The sequence below is a fragment of the Prorops nasuta genome, unplaced genomic scaffold (assembly GCF_024137725.1).
Source record: "Prorops nasuta isolate Cenicafe-Biocafe unplaced genomic scaffold, Cenicafe_Pnas_1.2 PNAS00002, whole genome shotgun sequence".
NCBI classification, from domain to species: domain Eukaryota; kingdom Metazoa; phylum Arthropoda; class Insecta; order Hymenoptera; family Bethylidae; genus Prorops; species Prorops nasuta.
This window is the reverse complement of record NW_027116799.1, coordinates 9910675-9936654: the sequence shown is the minus strand read 5'-3', so window position 1 is coordinate 9936654 and position 25980 is coordinate 9910675. Positions and strand designations below refer to the sequence as shown.

The following is a 25980-nucleotide window of genomic DNA, read 5'->3' as shown; positions in this document are numbered from 1 at the left end:
TAGAGAACCACATACTTTTCTATTTTACTTACTTTTTATTCCTGAAGTAGATTAGGTCGAATTATTTTGCAAAGATTCTTCTGTATATTCATTTATCTCAGTATACGATATGCTTTTACGAATGTCATGGTATAGAACTTTTCTACTTAGTTCAGCCCCAAGAATATGTGGTTACACCCTGTATATACAGCTCATATTTATGAAGAAATATTTCTTCAGCGAAACGTAAGTCACTGAGTTTATAACCAAAGGATTGAAATTGTTATTTTTTATTCTAATCGATAGAGAAATGTTCAAAGTTTTAATTTTTAAAACTTTTTTTTGTTTCTGGCAATTGAATAATGTTTATTAAGGGGCATAAGTTTTGTAGCCTAATCGAGTCGAGTTCGTGTAAGAAAAGCAGGAGGGAAATGATCGAAACTGCCACGAAATAAATTCAGCTCGTTCAGCAGTTGGGAAAAGTTAATTACGTTGGGTCGAGGAAGGGGGGGGGGGGAGGAGGGGAGTCGGGTCGATGGAGGATCTGAATTTCTGATGCTGAAAGTTTATCGAGGGAGGGAAACTGGCCGCTGTCGGAAGTATGCTTCTTCAGGGAAGAATATCTTTGGCCGCGAAACGTAAGTTTGCCGAGGGTGAGAGGGATCGATGTCCTTGGATATCTTGTAACCATCGAGAAACACGTGGAGCATCCTGCAGGACATCCAGCCTGCTATTTCTATTGCTCCTCGCATTTCTTTTTCCCTCGTCCTTTCTCTCCCTCCTATACACTGCAGCTTTATCACTTATCAAAATCACACCGTCGTTTAATCTTCCTGCAGAATTATATTTTAGCGAATAGACAAAGATTTATCCTTGAACGAGCCACTCGTACATGCACAAGCATACGCTTGAAAATTATGATAGAGGATTTAAAGTGGATCTATCTGTTGCTTCTGTAACATTCTCAAACGATACTTTTGTTACTTTCAAAAATAATTCTCGAGGTTTTGAAAAATTTGATGAATGTTGAATCATGAAATAGAAATATTAAACTTTCAGAATTATATTTTAGCAAATTGACAAAGATTTATCTTTCAATGAGTCAATTACACATGCACATACATATGCTTAAGCATAATGATCGAGAATATAAAGTACATCTATCTGTTGCTTCCGAAACACTCTAAAAAGATACTCGTTACTTTCGAAAATAACTCTCGAGGACCAGACAGATGAATATTGAACTGTACAAGAGAGCAGTGCCTCTCGACAACGGTGAAACCATGTCTTTATCTACTTATACATTTACTTGCCCTGGAGACACTACCCTGTACATTAATAGCGAAATAGAAACATTTAATCTTCCAGAATTATATTTTAGCAAATAGACAAAGATTTATCCTTGAACGAGTCACTTACACATGCACATATATATGCTTAAACACAATGATCGAAAATATAAAGTACATCTATCTGTTGCTTCATCTGAAACACACTGAAGAAATACTCATTATTTTCAAAAATGATTCTTGAGGATTAAACAAAGTTGCTAAATATTGAATCACGAAATAGAAACGTTTAGTCTTTCAGAATTATATTTTCGCAAATACACGAAAATTATTTTTAAATGAGCCACCCTTACGTGCAAAAATATTTCACGAAGCCCAAAAAAATAATTATAAACTTAAAATTTAATATTGACAATTCAAAGTAGATCTATCAGTAATACTCGTAGAATATTTTCTAAAAAATTACTAAGTTTCTTTCCAAAGTATGTAATACTGGAGGGTGACAATGATTCGAGGAATATTGAATGACGTAGTGAAAACTGCAGAGATAAGCGAGGGCAGCTTAGGAGAAGTCAAAGGTCGGATTTTTTCAGTCGCTTCTGGCATCTCGTTTTCGTGTCTGAAGCGGTTCCGTTAGTTTGGTCGGGGGGCTTCGGGGTTGAAGGGGCGGGGTCTGAAACGGTGACAACCCAAGCCATCGACGAAGCAACCCCCGAGGTTCGTTGGAGCGCGATAAACGCGAAATTCGACGTCCAATTTCGCACACGTTCAAGCCGAGGCACTTTTTGTCAGGATCTTTCGCTCCTTTTTTCACTTAGCTTCGCTTCCACGGAGCCGGAACTCGATTCTGAGTCTGGCTCCCCCCTCCACCCTCCCCCTCCCCTTCGGACCACCCTTCGTCAACTGGCAATGTCGTTAAGTTACCGTTTGGAATTTAAAGTGGCAAGAAATGAGCCACTTACACCATTGTCGAAACTAATCAACCCTCTCGCAGGAGCCGCGAGTGCTAAAATGCATTCCTCTCTCTCTCTCTCTCTCTCTCTCTCTCTTTCTCCACCCCCCCCCCCCAATTCTTTCGTTTTTCCCTCCGGATCTCCGGGCTTTCAGACGCCATTTTCTCGTCCATTCGATTCGAAAGAAGAACAGAAAATTCCCATAACTCGCTTGCTCCGCCATGAAAGGACACCAACCCCCTCCCCCCCCCCCCACCTCTTATTCCTTTTCATCAGTAATCAATAATTTCGCAAACTCGAGTCGCGATCTTGGAGATTCGCGTGGCTCCCACCGTATCTCTGGGAAATATTATTTTCCGAGTTTCGGAGTCGAGCCATGTGTATAAAGGGCGGAGGGGGAAGGTAGGGGGTTGGGGGTGGGTTTTAGAGTGCCAGCACGTCGATCGGTCAGCAAGGTGTGGGGTAAAGTATAAGTTACCAGAATTCTAAAGTTGGGCCAAAAACGCCATTACTCTGCACAAAGGGTGGGCTGGGAAGTAGTTTTTCGCGAGGGGTGAGGGGGGAGGCGAAGGGAGGAGATAGCATTAAAGAGAAAGGGTAGCAGTAGGGGCAACGCGGAAAGCTTCGGAATGGTGGAGGAATATTGGCGAGCTGCTAGGGAAATATTATTAGGAAGTTTGCAAATGTGCGCGGAGCCGCAACGTCTTGACTGACTGCGCAGTTGCCGCACGACTCGTAGCTGAAAACATCAGAGCGTTTCGCAAGTACACGTTAATAACATGGTGGAACCCTGCCGGGAGTACTAAGTGGAACAACATGCTCCTGTCGAAAGAGAGAGAGGGACCATTCGCACACTTTGAATACACTTCACACATGAACCTAATCACCAATGCGTTCCAACGCTTGTGCACAAATACATGTATACCTTGACACACTTTAATTTTTTAACGAATAAAAATTGTACACTCGATACTTCCTTGGGTTTATGAACATCGATATATGGATAGAATTTTATATACATTTATTAAATTCTTCTTACAAGTACACGTTAATAACATGGTGGAACCCTGCCGGAAGTACTAAGTGGAACAACATGCTCCTGTCGAAAGGGAGAGAGACGAGACTGAAGCTAGTGTCCGATGCAACCATTCTTGTCATAACTGTACATGTACCAGGTTGTGTGCAGCGCAAGTAGAAAACTCATATTCTCGCTAGCACGCCGTATGTAGTCAGACACATCCCATATAATCATATCTATTAAGGTCAATAATATCTAAGAATACAAAGTAATTTAAATTAAAAAATATGTATCTTCTTCTTTATTTTATAAGCAAGAGATCCACACGTGTTAAAACAGTGGCACGACCACCGGAAGTTGTCTAAAAAAATTAAAGAACCTCAGATTTCGCAATCTTCTCGCTCTCGAAAACCTATACATCTGTCTGCCGAACCCCTGTAATTTTTTTAGACAACTTCCGTTGACCGTGCCACTTTTTAGCGTATATGGATCTCTTCCTTATAAAATAAAAAAAAGGAGCATATTTTTTAACTTTGATTACTTGTTACTTTTATACATTATTGACCTGAATAGGAATGCTTGCATCGGACACATATGTGGAACGTGTCTGACTACATACGGCGCGCTAGCGAGAATACGAGTTTTCTACTTACGCTTCACACAGCCTAGTACGTGTACAGTTATGACAATAACGTCGCATCGGCCTCTAGCTTTAGCTTCGTGAGAGAGAAGCAGTATTCCTACACTTTGAACATACTGCACATATCAACCTAATCACCACTTTATTCCAATATTTGCGCACAATAATAAATGTATACGATTATAACACACTGTTTAATTTTTTAAAGAAGCAAAACTCGAGCACTCGATGACACACCTTTGGTTCTACGAACACTAATTAAAATATGATTATACAGGGTGAGGCACTTAAACCGCCCCAAAACATTAGTACAAAAAGACCCGAATCTCTTTAACTATAAGAGATATTCAATTTTCACATATGACCTTTCCGAAAGCAAATGACAAGAGGCTTTGAGAAGGTCCTATGCAAAAATTGAATATCTTTTACAGTTAAGGAGATACTCGTCTTTCTGCATCTATGTATATTCTAGAGCGGTACAAGAACCTCACCCTGTATACAATTGCCAAATTCTTGTTAAAGCAAAGAGAACTTCGTCTCATTACACAATATTTATTTTCTTGCCACCGATACCTCGTCTCCTCGAACACTAAAACTGTTTATAAATCTCAAACTGTATTCTCGTAAGATACGTTTACATTTTAGCGTAACAACTACACTGTTTCGAGGAACAGGTCGAGATGAACGCTTACACTTTAATTCCGCGATGTGCATTTCCATTGTAACAGAAAGCAATGGGTTCTCGTAACTGCGTGCATATAAAGTTATGGTACACAGAACGTAGCATGGCGTATTGAACTGGTAAAGGTTAGCTGGAACGTGGGCACATACATAATGTACAAGCGCAACAATACAAGTAAACACCGAAGGTATACACACTTGTAGCTAGTAACTGCAAGGGGCTTAAACCTTCAAGAGTTTCACTGCAGCGTTCAGACAATGTGCCCTCATTAGCAGGTGTTGGCCTTGCGTTTCTTTTCTCCCACCCCGAAACTCCCCACAACCCCTCGACCACCCGGACACCACCATCACCCTGTCCCGTCAGACGCAATGAATTCGCGGCTAAGCTTCCCTCGAGTCTACAAACGACTTTAGCGCAAAAACAAACAAAACTCGACCTCCCCTTACCCCCTTTTTCCCTCCAACCCCCACCCCTGACCCTCGCTTAATCTGCCCCCCCCCTCCCTCCTTCTTGCAAATTTCTCTTCGTTTTTAACCCCAACAACCTTATATATTTTTGAAGATTTATCGAATCTCTCATAGAATATAAAAAATATCCTCTTTTCTTTATCGTTCTTCCCTTAATCTTTTTTCTCCTTCCGTCAGCTATCTTATAGATAGAAAACGCGGTTTCTCTTTATTTCCAGATACAAAAGTGATGCTTGTTTTCGGAATTGAAATAGCCAGGGAATAAAATATTTGGAATTTACTGGTTTCCTCTTTCGCGTCCGGTCTTTTTATTCCTTTTCCCATTTTCAGCACGAATTTATTATTTGTCTTGAAATTTATCGAGATGTAAAATAGAGTATTCGTGAAGTTCCCGGGATTTTCTATCTCTGCCATGTATCCTAGCTTGTCCATATCCAATCGGCCATTTTTCTTTTTAATAATCTCGCACGAGTGCTGCTTCTATATACGAAATGCTATATTTCGGGACACTTGCTACTTTTATTTTCCGTTTCAAAGGATTGTTTGGGGATTAAGGAGTTTGCGTTGGGATGCATATCATTTTAGCCGGAAGCCTCGCGTTTTACTGGTACACGCGCTTCCAATATAAAAGCTCCTTCCTTTTTTTCCGCTTCCCGTATCATCGCGTGCTCGCTCGTACGTGACTCCGCAACAATTTGTCCCACGACACAAAATACCTTTTCTACCCCGCATCATCGTCGATACTCGTATTTACCCGCGACTCGCCAAGGCATTACAATATATATATATATATATATATATATCATCATGCAAAACATCGTGACTATCGAAATTTCCACAATAAAAATATATAAACACTTTTAAGTCTTATCAAAGAATTCTCCCCTCACCTCTGATCTACTGGAAATATCATAAACTTTATAAGTCACCAATCACAAGACATTTTATTATATTAATAAATCAATATTATATATATATATATATATATATTACTGTGCAAAACAACCTGACTATCAAAATTTTCATAAAATAAAAATATATAAAGACTTTTAAGTCTTATCAAAGAATTCCTCCCCTACCCCCAATCTACTGGAAATATCACAAACTTTACGAGTGAACAATCAAGATATGTTTTATTATATTAATACAATAATATTATTTATATATAAATCGAATTGCAGTTGATAGAACGATCTCGTAAAATATTTTCGCAAAAATTGGCTCTCTATCCACTCTGGAAAGTATATGACGTCAGTAGTTTGATCCTTTAAGTTGCATTTGCTCGGAGATTTGTCTGGAGGAGCAAGGGGTACTTGGCAATTTTTAGCGATTCGTAACGAAAAGATCTGGTGGTTGGTTCGATGAGGTGGAAGAAACGTCTTTCCAATAATCTTGCGGTCCCTTCGCGGTTGCTTTTGTGTATGTTAGTAGCAGCTTGCACGAACGTGACGGGGGCGCGTGTTAAGGTGAGTCACGTATAACCGGTCCTGTAAAGTGCAGCCAAGCAACGTCTGCCGGTATTCTTGCAAGAACGATGCCCATCCGGTACAATTCACACACGATGCTTTCCTTCCTTGCTGGAAACCCACCGCAATTCAAATACAAATGCTGCTTCGCCAATAACAATACCCCGTACTCTAGAGACTATTTCTCATCCCTCTCCTACGAAAAGTGGACAAATAATAGCAGAAAAATCATGCATTCTTCGGTAGAAAAATTTAAACTTGATTTTTCGAGTCTTCTTTTATTCTTTCGAGGTAGTGTTATATATATATATTTTAGAGTGACCGTTAAAAAGGGAGTTCGCGAATTTTTATCATGCCATCCCTTAAATCGGTTTCAAATAAAATAACAACAATTTTCCTCTTTTTAAAACCCTTTTATTATAAGGACAAATGATGCCTGTAAGCTCGATTTTTCTTGCATTTGATTAGCGCTTGGATTTTCGACAATGCCAGTTATAATTTTCTTATGTCTATATTACGTGATTTAAAAATCATACGATAATAAAAAGTCATTTTTCTGCTATGTAAGGAAACAAAACTGAAAGTCATTTAATTTAACCTGATGCCTTGCAATGTCGACTTTATGAACATGACGTTAAAAATCGACGAGTAAAAAGATATTTATGTTAACGAAATGCTCCAAATTTAAGTTATAATAAGGTCTCTCTACACATACGTAATATATATTTGGAAGGAGAACTTAATGTGTAACTTAAATTTGGAGAATTTCGATAACATAAATATTTGTCTTCTCCCAGATTTTTATAACGTCATGCTTATTAAGCCACTGCAGATAGGCTTGCCATCCCGTCCTCTTTTCCCCGCACATCATTCTCTTTCAAGCGAATTCTAAAGAAATTCAATAGGGGTATTTATAATTTTAATAAATAAATTAATAATATCATTGCTCCTGTAAAACTCTTTTCAATAATAACAGTGTTTATTTCAATATGTCTAATGTGTCCAGGGTTATAAATGGGAACCTTAACTGCAGAGCATCAGAGTAAAATTAAATAAGTTTTTATTATTGCATGATTCTTAAATCTTGTCATATATCTATCCGAGAAAAAACAAGCTTCGCCTGTAAAAAAAAGATGGCAAGTATGTACATAAATCGTCCAGCATAAATAATATAGTAAAATAAAATATTCCAATTAAAGAAATGGGTAAAGTCCGAATAATAGGCAAGTATATATTTTCAGCATGAAAAAGTTAAAATTTCGAGAAAAAAAAATTGGTAACATAAAAAAGTTACTTACCGAAATCGTTGTATTCAATATGGCTTTAAATAGCAACTTACGGATGAACATTACGGACCCAGCAAGTAAGTTTTTTATGTTACTATTTTTTTTTTCGAAATTTTAAATTTTGCTACCGCAAAAATTTATACTTGCTTAATATTCGGATTTCGCTAATTTTTTTAATTGGAACATTTTATTTTACTGTATTATTTACGCTGGACGATTTATGTACTTGCCGCATTTTTTTTTACAAGTGAAGCTTGTTTTTTTCTGTGATCTCATAACGTTTTGTAAGGATATAAGGCTCAAAATAAATTGTTATTGTTTTAATTGCCTCGGAATATAAGGAAACTTTCCAAGCTTTTTATAATTCTAAAAAGCAATACTTTTGTAATCAAAGCATTAATTTTATAACCTGGTAGCTTAACATGCATTTACAAATATATTTAGTATTATTCTGTGTATACGTAAAATTAATTAAGCTCGCAAAGCCTCATTTTGAAAACTTTAAGAATCACTGCTATAAATGTTTTAATATATTGTATAATACTTGATTAAGTACACGTATTATCAAAAAACAGGGTTCGTAATTATTTATGACCAATCGTAAAAAAAGGGTCTTTATTATTATCTGAAATAAGATGACACATATACAATTGTTGAATGTACTTTCTCTCTCTCCTTCCTCAATACACTATTAAAAATCACTGCCCATACAGTACACTCAACTAAAAGTTGTCTTATGGACATCTTTTTTAGCCATCCAATTGACTAAAAGATTCCTAAATGATGTCTTTAAGTCATTTGGTGTTCTAAGGGTGTTTGATAAATCTTGAAGGGAAAAGAAGCTGCAAGACCCTGAAATTTTATATTATTGATGCAAATTTAGTCAATTTGTGATATTTTTGGAGGGTCTGGTTTTACAAATGAAATTTGAGTTCTGGCAGTTTAAGTGGAAAAGTTACGACATATCATGCTATACTTTTAGGTATACTACCAGTAACATGACTAATAGAACCCTCCGAAAGACACTGGATGATGAGAATCTGTTGTAAATTTTGAACATCAATTACATTTTCAGATTTGTCATAGTAAGATAGGAGATCTTTTATAATCTCTTCTATTTTCAAAGTTTATTGATTTTACATAAACCATTTAATAAGTGTTTTATATATTTTGAAGGGAAGATGGGTTATAAGACTTTAAATTTACATAATATTGATGAAAATTTAGTCAATTTATGACATTTTTGGATGATCTGGTCTTACACGTGATATTTTCATTCTACCAGTTTTTGTGCAAAAATTAAAGCATTTTATTGTAGTTTTAAGTTTGCTACACTTGAATATAGGATTTAATAACCGGAAGTTGGATAAGAAAGAAAAATAAATGCAGTAGTGTTTTGTCCATAATGATTTTAATGCTGTCAAACTTGCTGCATAAGAATATTAATCTGATTTGCCATAATAAACAAAGTAAATCATACATCACTGACACATACATATTGCTTACGTTTCGTATGTAACTATATTCACGTTTACGCCTACTGAGGTCTACTAAGCTACGTTAAGCGATCAATTTCAGCCAGAGACATACAGAAATCTGGAGTAGATTATGAAGGAAAAGAATATTAATTTTCGCATATGTTTAGATAACAGGATATGGTATCTTTAGATTACATAAATCAATTTTCATGTTCATGGCCTCAAATGAAAGCTTTTTCAAAATCATTTTAAAAAAAACTTTACTTAAATCATGAAAATGGATCATTCACGGAGATAAATCGGTTTAAAAATTGGGACAGTCAAATTTTCTGTATAAGTTACACAATAGCGCTCGGCGATACATATGTATTTGTGTCGATACACTACCGTGTCTCATGATAAAAAGTTTATAACTGGCACTGTCGAAAATCCAAGTGCAAATCAAATATAAAAAAGATCGAGGTTACAGGCACCATTTGTCCTTAAAGTACGAGGGTTTTAAAAATAGGAAAATTTTGGTTATTTGATTTGGAACCGATTTGAAGGGCGTAATAATAAAAATTCGTGAACTCTTTTTTCAACGGTCACTTTAATATAGATATTTAGATATATATATATATATACAGGGTGTAACGAAACGACCGCCTTTTCTCGTAACTGGAGGTTCGGGGTGACAAACTGAGTGTACGTGTAAAATTTCGTTCGAATCGTTCAAGAGGTTTAAAAGTTATTTCTATTTAAAAATCACCCTTTTTCAGTCCTTTTCGAACGACTTTAACTGCATAATGGAAAGTGGAGAAAGTGAAAAACAATTGATGAGCACCCAGCTAGAATGTAAAAATTATCGATCGCGTGCGTTAATACTTTTGCTATTTATTTCTTTAATCTGGCTATTAGATTAATTTTAAAAGTAACAAAATCCTTTACATTACAATTTCAATTCAATTCAGTACAAGCATCATTGACTGATTTGATGGAAAGAGCGAGTTGACGCAATGTAAAGGAAAGTATCAAAAGCTAAGATATCGCGCGAGCGCAATGATAATTTAATAGGAAACGCATGAGGGCATTCTCTTTCTACTAACGAAGCTAAAGAGAATGATTCAAAATCAATACATTGATGATAGAGAAAACTAAACTCACCCATTAAATGTTCTGCAAGTTCCTTTAAATCGAAGTTTTTGAAAAAGCTTCAAACTGGCTCCTCGATGATTTCCAGAAAGCACACTATCACTGATTTTGCATTTAAACACTTGTGAATTTAAACAAATTAGGTATTAACCTACGTTTCTTCAAAACACTGGTGAATTTGACACTTTTGAACTGTTTGAAGTAGGGTGATTAAGAGTGGTCGAAACGAATTATTGATTATTCTATCTCTCTGTGTCTCTCTTTTCAGCCTACTTCAAACAGTTCAAAAAGTGTCAAATTAACCGGTGTTTTGAAGAAACGTAGGTTAACACCTAATTTGCTTAAATTCGCGAGTTCTTAAATGCAAAATCAATGATAGTGTACATTCTGGAAATCATTGAGAAGCCAGTTTGAAGCTTTTTCAAAAACTTCGGTGTAAAGGAACTTGGAGAACGTTAAATGGGTAAGTTTAATTTTTTCTGTCATCAATGAATTGATTTTAAATCATTCTTTTTACCTTCGTTTGTAGAAAGAAAATGCCTTGATGTGTTTCCTATTAAATTATCAGTGCAGTCGCGTGACATCTTAGCTTTTGATACTTTCCTTTTCATTCTATCTTCTCCCTCTTTCCATCAATTCAGTTAATGATACTTGTATTGAATTGATTTGGAATTGTAATGAAAAGGATTTTGCTATTTTTAAAATTAATCTAATAGCCAAATTAATTAAATAAATAGCAAATGTATTATCGCGCGAGATCGATAATTTTTACATTCTAGTGGGGTGTTCGTCAATTGTTTTTTCACTTTCTCCACTTTAATATGCACAGTTAAAGTCGTTCGAAAAGGACAGAAAAAGGGTGAGTTTTAAATGGAAATAACTTTTAAACCCCTTGAACGATTCGAACAAAATTTTACACGTGCATTTGGATGGTCACCCCGAACCTCCAGTTACGAGAAAAGGCGGTCGTTTCGTTACACCCTATATATTATCATGAGATAATTCAAGGTTTGCCTTTAAAGTTTAATTGTGGATGTATTCTTCAACAGTGACCTTGTTTATTTTTCTTTGAGCATAGAGATTTATAGTCCTTGAGTTAATTCTTGTCCTTGTCCTTGGCATTACTTGTACCATATTTGCTATATGATTGTAATTTGCAGGTCTTAACACGTCATCGACTGTTGTCCCTACTAATTCTGATTCTTCGGATTCCAAATATTCTTCCGTTGCTACCACTTTGTTTAAAATGTAAATGCAATGATTAATATAGACATTACTAATCTTTCCATCAGCAAAAATGTCTTTCTTTTTACAAAAGTCACTTGAACATGTGTATCAAAAGCAATTTTCTCTTCTTCACTCGAAACCCATCGTCATTGAAACTCATAAGCACTACTTCGCAACTAACAATATCCCACATTCTAGACTACACGTTTCTCATCACTGTATTATCACTAAAACCAAACAAAAAATTGCATAAAATGGTGGATTATTTATGAAAGAAACACAAACAAAATTTTTAAACAGTCTTCTTTTATTCTTTCGAGGTAGTATTATACATAATTATATTTTTAATCGTGAGATTATTCGAGTATTGTCTAGAAAATTTAATTATGGATGCATCCGCCAATGGTAACCTTGCCAATCTTTCCTTTAGCACAAACCTTGCCCTTGGGTCTGCCTTTGCCTTTTCCCTTACCTCCCTTTGGTTTGCCCTTGGGTTTGCCTTTACCACCCTTTGGTTTGCCCTTGGGTTTGGGTTTCGGTTTGGGTTTAGGCTTACCACCTTTGTAGGTTGCAGCTACAAGTTCGCCATCGACAGCTTCTTCCACAGACTCTGATTCTTCGGATTCCAAGTCATCTTCGACTGGTGCCACTTCGTTCAAAGTGTGGATACATCCACTGATGCTGACATTACCGATCTTTCCATCGCCGCAGATCTCTCCCTTTGAGAAAGTTTCTTGGACCAGAGCGTTGAAGGCAGCCTGTTCTTCCTCGCTTGGTTCAATGACGAAGTTCTCTTCAGCAAAGTTTCCAACGCATCCACCAACGTGGACATGTCCGATCTTTCCATGGGCACAGATCTTTCCTCTGGCGAAGGTCTCCTCGACGAAGGCATTCAGAAGGGCCAAGTCTGCCTCGGATTGTTCAGCGTTGTAAGACTCGGATTTTTGGGATTTATCGTCCCCAACGCAACCCTTGATATGGACACCCCCGATGGTTCCATCAGCGCAGATCTTTCCTCTGGCCAGAACCTCGGCAGCGAGGGCGTTGAAGGCAGCAGCCTCGGCAGAGTCCTCAACGTACTTGCCGACGCAACCACTCACGTGGACACCTCCGATCTTTCCATCGGCACAAATTTTTCCATGAGAGAAAGCCTCGGGAGCAACCTGTTGGATCTCTTCTTCGGCCAACTTGCCGATGCAACCACCAACGTGCACCTTACCGATCTTTCCCTTACCACAGACCTTTATCTTGTGGAAAGGTTCAACCTCGGTCTGCAGCTGAGTGTTTCCCTAAGAATTTATGTCATTGATGAATTTTCTTCGAGTACTATGGTAGAACGTTTTTGGGTTACTTACCAAGGATGCTGCATCAGCCAAGGCAAATACTGCCAAAACTGCGGCAAGTACGACGCAGAGCTTCATGTTGATTTTCTGCAAGAGTCGAGGATTGAATTAGTGTGGTGTTTGATCGATGTTTGATTTATTCGTTAGGTTGGGACCAAGTTGAGAATTGTTGCAAGATTACTTACTTTTGTTTGTTATAACTTTTGCGTTATGCTGGATAGTGGGACTGTCTGAGGCTTATATAGTCGAATGTATCAAAATTGAGTGGTGGGGTATACGATACCACTTAATCTTCGATCTACTATTATCTTTTTTCCAGCGAAGATTCCAGGTACTACACACAATAAGGGGCGTCCCCTTTGTTGGATTCACTTTCCCTCTTCCTTATCATTAATTACAAATATTTTCATAGGTGTTTATTAATGCTTGAATAAATATAATCATTTGTGGATTCTTCTACTTTAATTTGCTATACACATCTTAAATTTAAGTAAACACTTTAATCTTTGGTAATCTTAAATCAAATATTGCGCAATTTTTCTTTGGCAGATTTGGATCATCAATGATTTTCGGTTGAAATGTATAATTAATCAGGCTTTTTTTTCCTCTTTCATTCACTCAATTAACTTCAAAGAGGAAACTAAGAAAGGTGTATAATGATAGTTTCGTTGTTTTATTGAATCTATTCTTTATAAGCTTTTTTAAAATATCTATAGAAAATTAATGCATTTAGGAATTGAAAGGAAAGGAAATATATATTACACGTTAACTTTAAATATTTTGGTATTTATTTATCAATTTTTTCAGATTTTACAGTTATTGTTTTTTATGACTATTCTTGTCATGAAACATTCCTTGTGTGTGTGATTCAATTAAAATTGTTTTAATTATAATTAAGGGAAAAAATAAAATATTTTAGTATTTTTAGATTGAAAACAAAATTTATTGAATTTCTAAATCTACGGAAAAAAGTTGCTTAATGACTTTAACAAGATATGCAGTAAATATTAGTACTATTAATCATTACTGTAGTAGGTAGGTCTAGATAGGATTGCCATTTATATAACCCCAGACATGCTTAGATATACTGAAATAAAGAATAATATTATTGAAAACAATTCAATAGAAACAATGGATTTTATTAAATATTTACTAAAATTACAACACATCACCTATTAAATTTTATAAGCATTCGCTAAAACAGTACATAATCCAGGAGGAAAAGGACGGGATATCAAGCCTAGGTATAGGCCTTGATTTAATACACATTATTAATTTATCATTTAAATCTTTTCCTTATCTATGTAAATTTATTGACATAATAAATAATAGAGCTCGTTTCTTGAAATTTTAAACATTCAAAAAATAATCAGAAACTGCGTTTCTAATTTGGTCTCTCAGAATGTTTTGTTATCAATAATCTAATAATAGCAAAATGTGAAAAATATTCCTTCATAATAAACTACTTTATTGAGAACAAAAGGAAAAGATAACGAGTATGAAGTCAGAAAATTCGAATGAAATGCATTGAGTGCTACTCGAAATATTGCGTTCATATAAATTTCCTCTAATAGTTTTGATCATCACTAATCCCTGTGGTATCCCGAGTCGAAAAATTTGTCCTGCTTATAGTCTAATTCCTTTGATGTTTCGCAATGCCGACAAAGCGAAGATCTTATTTTAACCTAGTTAGACCTGATATTGACCTATTGGAAATATTTTGTAGATCAAAAACAGGTGACGACAAATTTGTTTGTTACAAATTTGGTCTACTTTTGAACTACATCAGATTAAAAGAAGGTTATGCTAATATTTGGTCTGGTTTTAAACTATATTAGATCAAAAAAAGGTTATGCTATAAATTTAGTTTGATTTTAAAGTAAATGTTCCCAGCTTCTACTCGCCACCACCAGGTGGCTACCGCGCGGAGCGTTCTCGCTCCCAATTTGTAATCCACGAATATACTTAAGTACGTACCCAGTGGCACCAGATCAGGGCTGCTCAGCCCAGGCCCAGACCAAGGAGACCAGGTCAATTTTCTCATAAGTGTTAAACTTATAGGGTTAGGTTTACCGTAACCAATCTCGACATATAAATTTGTGTTACATGACCTATCTAAACTTTCAATAATTATATTATAATTTAATTTTTATTCTCAACACAGCCGAAGCAATTTTAGTAACCATGTCCTGGTTTTAACCTATCTGAGACCTGCTTTTGATCTGTTTTGGCCCTAAGTAGTCCAAATGCAGGTTACTATTAGAGTATCTAAAGGCCTGTTTTTGAACTAAATTTTAGGTTAAAGTCAGACCAAATTTTTCGACTCAAGATATGATTGACGTGCTATATAATCAATATTCAATGTATGGTCCAATAAATATTACAATTTTAAACACGTAACAAGTACTCGAAATCTAGCTTATCTTGGTGTTTAGGTTTGTTTGATTCAAAATAATATAAATAAAGCATATGTAGTATGCATATGAGATAATTTATTACATAATATTATAGAATATACCAATTATTATACAGTCGTGCAATAATGAGATTTAACTTATTCAAATCCACGAAATATTTGACTCATGATAATTGCTCGCATAAATTTGTTCATCGTTGTTTCTCCCTTGATTCAGTGCATGACACACGAAGCAAACTGATTGGCTGCATTTTTTAAAAATGGATGCTTCCACTGACACCAACACTGACGCCTCCACTGCCACCACTAACATGACCGCTAACGGATCCGTGGACCTCGTAGTTGGAAATTTCTGGAATTTGGTTTTCTGGGATGGAGAGCAACTGGAGTTGAACTGGTTCCATTCTCATGGGGATGGGGAAGTGAATGTTTCCACTGATGTTAATGTTGGTGTGTTTCTTGACAGCGTTCCATATTTTCTTGAAGTGGTTCTTAGAGATGCGAATTTTGAATCTAAAGAGTTCTGGGGTTGGGGGCTGTTCCTCAGGATCAGCGATCAGTTGGATGTCGTTTCCATCGGAGAGGCTACCAACTGGGATGTTGATGGAGCCAGATCCGGAAATTTTAACGTGGTCCCTGATTTTCTTCTCAATTTTCTTCAAGTCCTTCTTTCTGATGTGAATGTGGAATCTGAAGTTGGTTGCTTCGGGACCAGCAATCTGATCATCCTCCTCTTCATCCTCTTGGGTCACCTCTGGTTGTTCCACAACTGTTATAAAGTCACCCTCGCTGCTGGACACAATGACCAGCTCTACATATTCCTGGTTAATAGAAAAGGACACATGATTAGTAGTTGTTTCAATGTCTGAATAGTAAAATTATTGATTAAAAAACCGAATGTCCCCTTCTTGTGTTACAGAGAATAATACATAAAAGTCCCAAAATTAAGCTAAAACAAATGAATGTAACCCAATGGGGAAAATTGGACGGTAAAAATTAATACTTGAAAGAAAAAGTTAGTTTTGCTCGTTTCAATGAATTAGTTAGTTTTTAACGCAAATGAGTTGCATTTAAATTAAGAAACTTCTGTCGTATCCTATTTTAACAGATGGCATTTAAAAATTCTTTTGCTTCTTCTGTTGGTAAAGTTTTTGAAGAGAATTTTTTGTCGTATTCACCTTCGGGGTGTAGGCAGCGTTGGTGAAGGCAATGGCTGCGAAAAGCAGACCGAATAATACAGCTGACTTCATTTTGGTTCCTTTAGACTTCTTGCTGTTTTCAAACTTATTTGAAGTGATAACATTTCTGATTTTTTGCAGACCTTATATACCTGAAATATTATCTTAGTATGTCAATCGGGGAAGAACTATCGACAATGATTGTCCACAGGTCCGAAATTGATAATTAAGAAATACTTCATATGCTTGATCGTTATCCATTTTTGATAACGATGGACATGCTTGAAAAGTAAAACTGGTTGAAAGAGGTATTACTCGCAACCAAACAGGTTAATTCAAAGTAACGGATACGTTCATTTACTTGATAAAAATTATTATATAAGATTAGTCCAACCAACAGTTTAATTCACCCAGGTATATAAATAATATTTATAAATCAATTATTTTAAATAATTACGTAATGCAAATTTTTTATTGTACTAAGGTTATTCATAAAGTCTCCTCTCTATCATTTCTAAAAATAAGCAATTTAAGAAAAACTACGCATATTTCTTTATTTGCTTTTCTATACAACTTTATTTTAGCTGTATTCATTTGACCTTGAGATGTAAGGCGAAAGTGCGACGCAGGTCAAATTAATTTATTTAAATGGAACCTTGATTTTTGTTTAGCTTTATTGTATTTTCTTATAGCTATATCTTATAATAGCTTTCCAAATCACTTTACGAATGTTTTTTTTCAGTCGGTCATTTGTTACGTATTTGGACTTGAAATTGCATATAGGTGTGGGTTTGGGTAAAGTAGTGTGCGCGATCATTACGCACATACGCCCTATTATCTTATATACTTAAAATTTCATATCGAAATATTTAATGAATGACTACGTAATTGTTAAATTCAAAAAGTGTTTTGAAAAACTTTTAAGATAAGCTACAAGAAAATGCACAATAAAAATAATAAAAAATAGAAAATTCTATTTAAAACAAATTGGTTTAACCTTTGTATCAACTTCGCTTGAGATGTCAAGGTCTAATGAATACTACTATAAAAAAGCTTCAAAAAAAAAGAAATAAATGTTCAATTTTCCAAAAAGGGCGTACATTACAGAATAGTTGGAAAACAGGGGAGGGGACTTTATGAAAACCTTGTATATGTGAATAAATCTAAGTTTGAAGTTTCCATCAAGTGTACTTTTATTTAAGTATATACAATAACACTAATTTTTTAGCAATTACTTTACTCATTAAAATTATGAATAAAAGTTAAAAGTATTATCTTTCAATATTCCTATAACTGTATTACTACCTCTATAAAGTCATTGAGTTTCGTTCCTTTGAATAATGGTGTATCATATATGGTACTCCTACGTCTCTTTAGATTGTTCCACATTGCAAATTAACTTTAATAATTATTATGTGCATAAATAACTTTATGGTCTCTGAGTCATCGAAGTTATACAGTTTGTACAAAAAATTAAGTTATTTGTTAATGTAAATGTTTGGTGCAATCAAATAACGCTAGAAAAGTTCGTGTTTTTTTTTAGAAATGATTCGAGTTTTCTTTATCGAAGTCAGTTTCTTGATCTGGTTATTTCTTCACATATTCTTCATATAATTAAATATTTTATGTTTCATCAGTTTCGACACGTTTTTTTTATATAAAAAATAATAATCATCAAACTATTTATTGTATACTTTGTTCATCTAAGTCCACGTCATATTGGACCTGTCATCGTAAATTTCGTAATTTTATCAAGATTCGTAATTAGTAATCCCCAAAACCCCTCTACAATACATTTTTTATTGGACCAGATTAATTTGTTATATAACACCTGTCATATTGCATTCGCAACGTTGATTTTCGAAATAGTAAAATAAGATTTGTAATTAGTGATCTCAAAAACCTATAAATCTATCATGATCATTGTTGTTGGGCTTATAAAAAATATACTTCTCAAAAGGTTAATTCGTTAAATATTTTTTACTTTATTAATAAATTCATTAATTATGGAAGTGAATAATGTACATTACTTGAATGTATATGATGTTTCTTGAACTTTCATGATTATGTTTTTTAAAATCAATTATTGAAATTGATTATCTAGATTCTATAATTTTTGTCTACTATATTAGGTAATACGTTTTTAATTTTATTAGATGACTCCTTTCATCAAAAATATTTAAAATAAAAAGAATTTATTTTTCTTTAGATACAAAATAATAATAATATTTATAATGTAAATATTCTTTCTAATGCTTCATGATGCAAATTTTTTACTTTATAAAAAATATCAGATTTTTTAATTTGTGTTAATGCAAGAACAAGGATACTCCTATTATGTCCATGCAGTATGCTGGGATATGTTCTTGCTATCTTGACTCAATTTTAGCAGCTCAAGATACGTGCAATTTAAATAATCATGACCAATCACAATTTTATCTACATTTTATTTAATATATTATGCACCCGTCTAAAATAAAGAAACCAACGAATAATGTCAGGCCAGAAAGAAGAAAATATGCTTCAAAATCCAGAAGATATTAATCGATGATTAATTTAACTCTATAGTCACTAATTATGAACTGTTTTACCGAAAATAATCTAGAAAGATAAAGAGAATTGTGTGTATGAAAAATGTAATGGATATTGAAACATACGGGCAACTTCTTCACGGACACTGTATCTCGTTTAATGTATTTGTTTATAGATAGGAATCGTAAGTTGTAGGAAATACTATTCGAATTCAAGCTACATATTACAATTAAATATAACATAACGCTACTGAGAGAGTGTTTCAAACATTTTTCAACCGACAAACACAATGTTTGAAAAATATTTCTCATTATTATTTATAAACTAGCAGAAACCTTTTAGAGAGTAGCAAAATATTTAATTTGCAATTGTGATGTATTAACCGGTTAACTGGCTATGTATCATATATGTACAAATAAAGATATCTTTGCAAATTTTAACGGAATTTAAACCAAACTTCGTATACTACAGTTTTTGGGAATGCTGAATCCAAATTTAATATCAGAATTATAAAATTTTATATGGTGGATTCGGAATGGCCTGCTTCAAATGGTCTTTTGATAACTAATCAGAAAGTAATCATCAGATGATGACGGTGATGCACTACGTAATCTTTTATGACGTATTAGTATTTATTATCCAAGATCTTTTGAAAATATAATTAAAAAAGTGTAGTAAGTTCAAGCGAACTAGTTAGTGGATAAAACTAAAACTAAATATTTACTATTACGGTGCACAATAAGAACGTAAGCACACCCTATATCTAAATTGAATTTCTTTGACATAAAATGAAGAAAATCAGTTTTGTATTCATGAATTTCATAATATAGCAATAAAAATTATGAAAAAATAATTTTTACTAGTCAATTAAACGTCCTCACAAATGAACTACAATCAATTGGAGAAAGCTTTTTAACAGCAAACAAAAATCGCAATCAACCCCTATTTTTAATTAGTTTGAAGGGGTTAAATTGCAAAAATCACCATGAAAAACATTTTAGCGATATAAACTATCCCTATATACCAAATCTTGTTGCATTTAATAAATTTTTCAAGCTACCAGTTGCGACACGAAAAGTAGAAAATGCTCTGCCAGTGAACCGATTAGGATTTCTAAATTGATAATAGTACCAGTAAAAATAAATATATTTTGCATATATAAGATAATTTATTAAATAATATTATAGAATACGAATTATCATAAAGTCAGAAATTTGGGTTTCAATAATGCATTGAATTTCATAAATTATTTTACTCGTGATTATTTGGTTCTTCTCAAAACTTTGATCGCTGGAAATTCTCGTGGCATTCAATGCATGAAAATTTCAGGCAATTGGTTGGGTCAATTTTTTAAAAACTGATGGATCCACTAATACCAACACTGACACCTCTGCTGCCACCACTAACGTGACCGCTGACGGATCCGTGGACATCGTAGTTGGATGTTTCTCGAATATGGTCTTCAGGGATGGAGAGCAACTCCAACTCAACTGGGTCCATCATCATGGGTGCGGGGAAGCTAACGGATGCACTACCAGAAACGTTGACGTGTTTTCTGACGGCCCTTTCAATTTTCTTAAAGTGTTTCTTAGAGATGCGAATTTTGAATCTGAAGAGGTCTGCGGTTGGGGGCTGTTCCTCAGGATCAGCGACCAGCTGGATGTCGTTTCCGTCGGAGAGGGTACCAACTGGGATGCTGACGGAACCAGATCCGGAAATTTTAACGTGGTCCCTGACCTTCTTCTCGATTTTCTTCAAGTCCTTCTTCTTGATACGAATGTGGAATCTAAAGTTGGTTGCTTCAGGACCAGCAACCTGATCATTCTCCTCTTCATCCTCTTGGGTCACCTCAGGTTGTTCCACAACTGTCACAAAGTCACCCTCGCTGCTGGCCACAATGACCAGCTCTTCGTATTCCTGGTTAATAGAAAATTATGGTGAATCACAAACTATAAACACAAGATTTCATTCATCATTTTGATATTAAAAACTTTGACAGAAAAAGAGTTCCAAATGTTAAACTCAAATAGATTCATGTAACCGAATGGAATGAATCAAAGGTTAGAAATAATGATTAGTATAAGAATAAAAGTTATTTCTTCTGATTCCAATGAATTAGTTTTTAATGTGCAAATGAGTTGCATTTAAATGAAGAAGTTTCTGTCCCATCATCTTTTAACCAAGGTCACATTTCTAACATTTTTGCTTCTACTTCGAGCAAACTTTTAAAACGAGTCTTTAGGATGCTGCATATCGTCTTACTCACCTGCGGGACGTAGGCAGCATTGGCAAAGGCAACGACTGCGAAGAGCAGACCGAATAATACAGCCGACTTCATTCTGATTCTCCTAGATTTGTTGTTCCTCTGAAACAAAGTTGAATTGTTTATGCTTCTCTAACTTTTCATAGACTTTATATACCTGCAACATTATCTTTATGCGTCAATCGTAGAGAACTGTCGACATCGGGTCGTCTGAAGACCCCCAGCTGATAAGTGACGAAAGCGTCATACACTTGATCATTATCCCCTTTCGATAAGGATGGATGTACTTCAGAAGTAGAAATGGTAGGAAGACAGATAAGGTTCCATGAAGCGTAGAGTCCAAGTTTTATCATTTGGTCTGTGCAACGGGAAAAGGAGATAACGATCTTCCTCGTGTTTTGTTGGTTCTATTTTGCAAGATTGATAAGTGCTTGGTACACCTGACAACATTCCTGCTGCAACATTCACATTTTGGAAATCTCTTCGTCGACTCTATATCGACCCAATTACGATGGACAGAGGAATTAGAGAGGAAATGGAATACGAAACCATTTCCGACAGCGAGTCTTGGGAATAGAATGCTCTTGAAAGCTCAAGTTATTGTAACAGTAGCACGAGGCAATCGAAAGTTTTAGTATTAATAAAGTTCACTGAGAAACTTAAAGGCTGGAAATCCGCGTGTATGGCCGATCGATCACTGTACCATTGAGATTGATACAAGTTTTCTCAAATTCTCCGAGGGATCCTGCGAGGAGCTCGCTCGCGAAAGTCAATAACCATCAACTTGATGAAATTGAGAAATGAAACACGATGCACTTTCAATGTTTATCTATCCGATGACTGATTCTCTGATTAGCCAGCCATTAGCATCTAAATTCCTTAAAAACTTTGCACCACTCATCCATCATTCCTCATTCCTTCCATCGATCAGTTTGAGTTATCCTGAAAATTATTTGTCGTTTTTGGAAAGCCCTCCCCCTCCCCAAATGTACATCTAAACTTGTTTGCTCAATCGTATATCGTTAACTGTATTTAATTAAAATGTGCAAATTAAGCAGGATCCATTTAAACAGCTGTGTAAATTGATGAAGCATGATTCGAGTAATTCAAGGACAGAGTGTTTAGTATTATTTTCTTCAACAATTTTTTAGGTTTTTATTATTATATCTGCAACACTTGTCACACGTCGACGTTCTTGTCGAAAAAGTAGACACACAACATGACAATAAGTCTGGCTTGCTTACTCAATGGTTTTATTAAAATCTAGTTGATAAGAGAGATGAAGGGTAATATTAAGATGGTCCATTTATACCGTTTTATCCTTCATTTCGATGGCTATTGGCAGCTGTATAAATATTCCAATGCGCAGACGATGCTTTCATATTGCATTCCTTCCAGTGGTAAATTATAGCCCAAGATGGAATTCGCTCCAGTATGAAGTCTATTTCTAAATCGCTCCAGCTATTGCATTCCAGCCCAAATTACTGTAGGGGCACGCATATTTGGACGAATGTCGAGACTCCTTCTCAAAGTATTGGAGTTTTTCTCGATCCAATTCTCCTTGTCAGCAAGCGGATATAGTCTCTATTATTTTTCTCAACTATATGCATTGGAAATAATTAAATATACCGAATTTTTTATTATAAAATTACTGTAAAATATTAAAAGAAACTACAATTGAATGTTTTAAATATATTATTTGAAGGAACATTTATGCAGTATGGTAAAGCTAGTGGATGATCATCATAGGTGGATTTTGGACAAATGTCGAGACTCCTTTTTAAAGTATTGGAGTTTTTCTTGATCCAATTCTGTTCATCAGCAAGTAGATACAGTCTCTATTGTTTTATTCTATAAATTGAAAATGATTAAATAACCCTTGCTGTTTACTATAAAAAATTAAAAAAAAAATACAATTGAATATTTTAAATATATTATTTCATGGAAAATTTATGCAGTATGATAAATCTAGTGGATGAACATCAAAGGTGGATTTGGACGAATATCGAATCTTCTCAAAGTATTGGAGTTTTTTTCGATCCAATTCTGCTCATCAGTAAGTAGATATAGTCTCTATTGTTTTATTCTATAAATTAAAAATAATGAAATAAACCTAGCTGTTTACTATAAAATGTCAACAGAAAAAACAGTGGAATACTTTAAATGTTATTTTAAATAAAATTTATGTGCTATGGTGAAGACAGTATATAATCACCATAAGTGCATTTAGACAATTGTCGAAACTCCTTTCCAAAGTATTCTAGTTGTTCTCGATCCAATTCTGCTTATCAGCACACACAAGTGAATATAGTCTCTATTGTTTTATTGTATAAATTGAAAATAATTGAATAAACCTTGCTGTGTTTGCTATAAAATTACTATAAAACATTAAAGAGGAAAACAATTCAACGTTTTAATATGATTTCAAAAAAAAAATTATGTAATATAGTAAAGCCAGTAAATGATCACCACAGGTGGATTTAAACGATTGCCAATAAGACTCCTTCTGAAATTACATATTAGAATTTACCCCACTCCAATCCTGTTCATTTGCAAGTAGATATAGTCTCGACCTTCTTTAATAAATTATTTCAAATTTTTAATTAAACAAACCAAGCTCTTTTTACTATAAAATTATGATAAAATTTCAAAGAAGAAAATGGTTCGGCCTTTTAAATCTTATTTCAAGGAAAACTTATGCAGCATGGTAAAGCCAGCAGGTAATCACGATACGTGGTGCACAATATACGAAAGTTCTTCCTCGACAACTTAGCCACGATCGATATAAAATGGCTTTTCGAACTTCTTTTTCGTCTCAATCGAGCTCGTATTTTCCTTCGGCGTACTCCTTCCATTCTTCTGCTTTCTCTCCACGCAAATTTATAGTTGAACTTTTTCCAAGCTCCCAACGCGTCGGGCAGGTGACTACTAATGCAGTGCTGATTCAGTGGGTCGCAGGTGCAAATACATTTAAGAAAAAAAAAATAGATCCACGAAGAGAGATAGGGTAGAATTTAGCGAATCAGTTTCGGATCTTTAATTATTGTATTCCCTTGGAATTACAGACCCGATTAATCAGATTGACCTATAATTCAATTATAACCTACACTGTACGTGCATTTAATACAGTATTGATCACTGCAGTCCAGATCAGTATATATATATATATATATATAAAGTATCTCACAGTGCAACTATATACCGTTACATATTCTATTGTCGTGCAGCAGAAGCAGCAGATTCCTCAAACTAGGAGGCATAATTCAATTAAAACCTTATCAGTATATTTTTATCAGCGATCACTTATACACCAGAGAGCATTGATCACAGAGTTATCGAGTCTAGCAAAAAACGGTAGATCTATATATTGACCATTCGACCAACCGTCTTATTTACCAACACCAAACATCGAAACATACGTCAACAGGGCTTTAAATATTTAATTAGAGAAAATCAAACGTGTGTTTGTACAAATATTCACGATAAAATATTTAAGCTTCGTTTTATATGGATTTAAATAAACCAAGTTTATATTGACTATAGTCGAGCAAATAAGATAAAAGTGTATTTGAAATTAAGAGAGAGAGAGAGAGAGAGAGCGATGTATATAGCGAATCGTCGAGGCAGAAACACGTGTTTCTACATACATCGTGCTGCTTCCACCACGATGCGATAGTTGAGACATTTAGTGGAAACTCAACGAGAGAGTTAAAGTCGATTTGATCGCTTAATAATAGCATGGAATGGTATCAGGTTTCATAGTACGTACGATTGCATGTGTAACCAGTAGTGGTTTGCTCGTGCACTTTGCGACTTTGCGAGCGGCCCAAGTGCAACCCCGTTATAAACTTATTCACAGGACACGTCCGAGTTTCGCAGCTGGCAGTTTTAAGGCCGAAGTACTATGCGGTTATGAGCGTTTCTCCTGTATACCGGTTCCTTCGACTGCAACCTTAACTCGGTTATGGCATTGCGGCTACGTGCACTGCGATAGACAAGCTATGCCACCCTGCATTCAACCTTTCCCCTACCACCTACCCCCCCCCCCCCCCCTCCATGCATTCACCAACCAAACTTACCCCTCAACATTAATTTTCAACCATCTCCTCTGCCCCAAAACTCACTCGCTCATTCTCACCACTAGCGTGAAATAACCCCCTTCCCAACTTACGACACCTCCACTCTAGCGATAATAATACTTTCACCAAAAATCTTATTCTTCTCATCGATCCTCTTAAGCTTTATTTTTGTATAAAGAGTTTGTATAGTCACATGTTGCTGTTGATTTATATTCTGTAGAATTATATAGATTAATAATAAATTTATTTATTTCTAGAATTTGTGGGTTTTATGAAGTATGCGAGAAAGTTTTGAGCTTGTGTTAATTGTTTTTTTTTTTATTTGTATATGTCTGTCTTTCTTTCTCTGTGATTGTTATAAACCACTAATATTAAAAAATAATTAACTTAATTCCTATACTCAACTTATGACAATTGCACTAGCAATAATAATGCTCCCACCAAAAATCTCATTCTTCTCATCGATCCTCTTAAGCTTTATTTTAATTTAAAGAGTTTAATCATGTTACTCTTGATTTATTTCATAAAATTATATAGATTACTAATAAATTGT

At 34.9% G+C, this 25980-nt stretch overlaps 4 protein-coding genes across 8 annotated transcripts in view; 1 reads left to right on the top strand and 3 right to left on the bottom strand.

The window, feature by feature from the left end:
* The window catches only part of SP2353 (EGF like, fibronectin type III and laminin G domains protein pikachurin), a 165595-nt gene that overhangs the window by 46943 nt on the left and 92672 nt on the right, over positions 1–25980 (top strand). The window lies entirely within an intron of this gene.
* LOC136783247 (uncharacterized) lies at positions 11903–13145 on the bottom strand. The gene is made up of 2 exons (XM_066743236.1): positions 12972–13145; positions 11903–12905 (listed from the first exon to the last, which is right to left on the bottom strand). Exons 1-2 carry the CDS (start codon positions 13035–13037, stop codon positions 11997–11999), a joined length of 975 nt encoding a protein of 324 aa, XP_066599333.1. The 5' UTR covers positions 13038–13145; the 3' UTR covers positions 11903–11996.
* Positions 15602–16736, bottom strand: LOC136783262 (uncharacterized). The gene is made up of 2 exons (XM_066743276.1): positions 16554–16736; positions 15602–16196 (listed from the first exon to the last, which is right to left on the bottom strand). Exons 1-2 carry the CDS (start codon positions 16623–16625, stop codon positions 15630–15632), a joined length of 639 nt encoding a protein of 212 aa, XP_066599373.1. The 5' UTR covers positions 16626–16736; the 3' UTR covers positions 15602–15629.
* Positions 18981–21538, bottom strand: LOC136783258 (uncharacterized). Its single transcript, XM_066743263.1, has 3 exons — positions 21506–21538; positions 21352–21450; positions 18981–21002 (listed from the first exon to the last, which is right to left on the bottom strand). The coding sequence occupies exons 1-3, from the start codon at positions 21512–21514 to the stop codon at positions 20436–20438; spliced, it is 675 nt and encodes a 224-aa protein (XP_066599360.1). The 5' UTR covers positions 21515–21538; the 3' UTR covers positions 18981–20435.

What these genes read in the sequence shown, in the direction of transcription:
- LOC136783247 (XM_066743236.1), bottom strand. Translation starts at nt 13,037, where the DNA reads ATGAAGCTCTGCGTCGTACTTGCCGCAGTTTTGGCAGTATTTGCCTTG. An exon ending in TGGCTGATGCAGCATCCTTG is followed by an intron (nt 12,906 to 12,971) that starts GTAAGTAACCCA and finishes ATAAATTCTTAG; the next exon opens with GGAAACACTCAGCTGCAGAC.
- LOC136783262 (XM_066743276.1), bottom strand. Translation starts at nt 16,625, where the DNA reads ATGAAGTCAGCTGTATTATTCGGTCTGCTTTTCGCAGCCATTGCCTTC. An exon ending in ACGCTGCCTACACCCCGAAG is followed by an intron (nt 16,197 to 16,553) that starts GTGAATACGACA and finishes TCTATTAACCAG; the next exon opens with GAATATGTAGAGCTGGTCAT.
- LOC136783258 (XM_066743263.1), bottom strand. An exon ending in ATGCTGCCTACGTCCCGCAG is followed by an intron (nt 21,003 to 21,351) that starts GTGAGTAAGACG and finishes TCTATTAACCAG; the next exon opens with GAATACGAAGAGCTGGTCAT.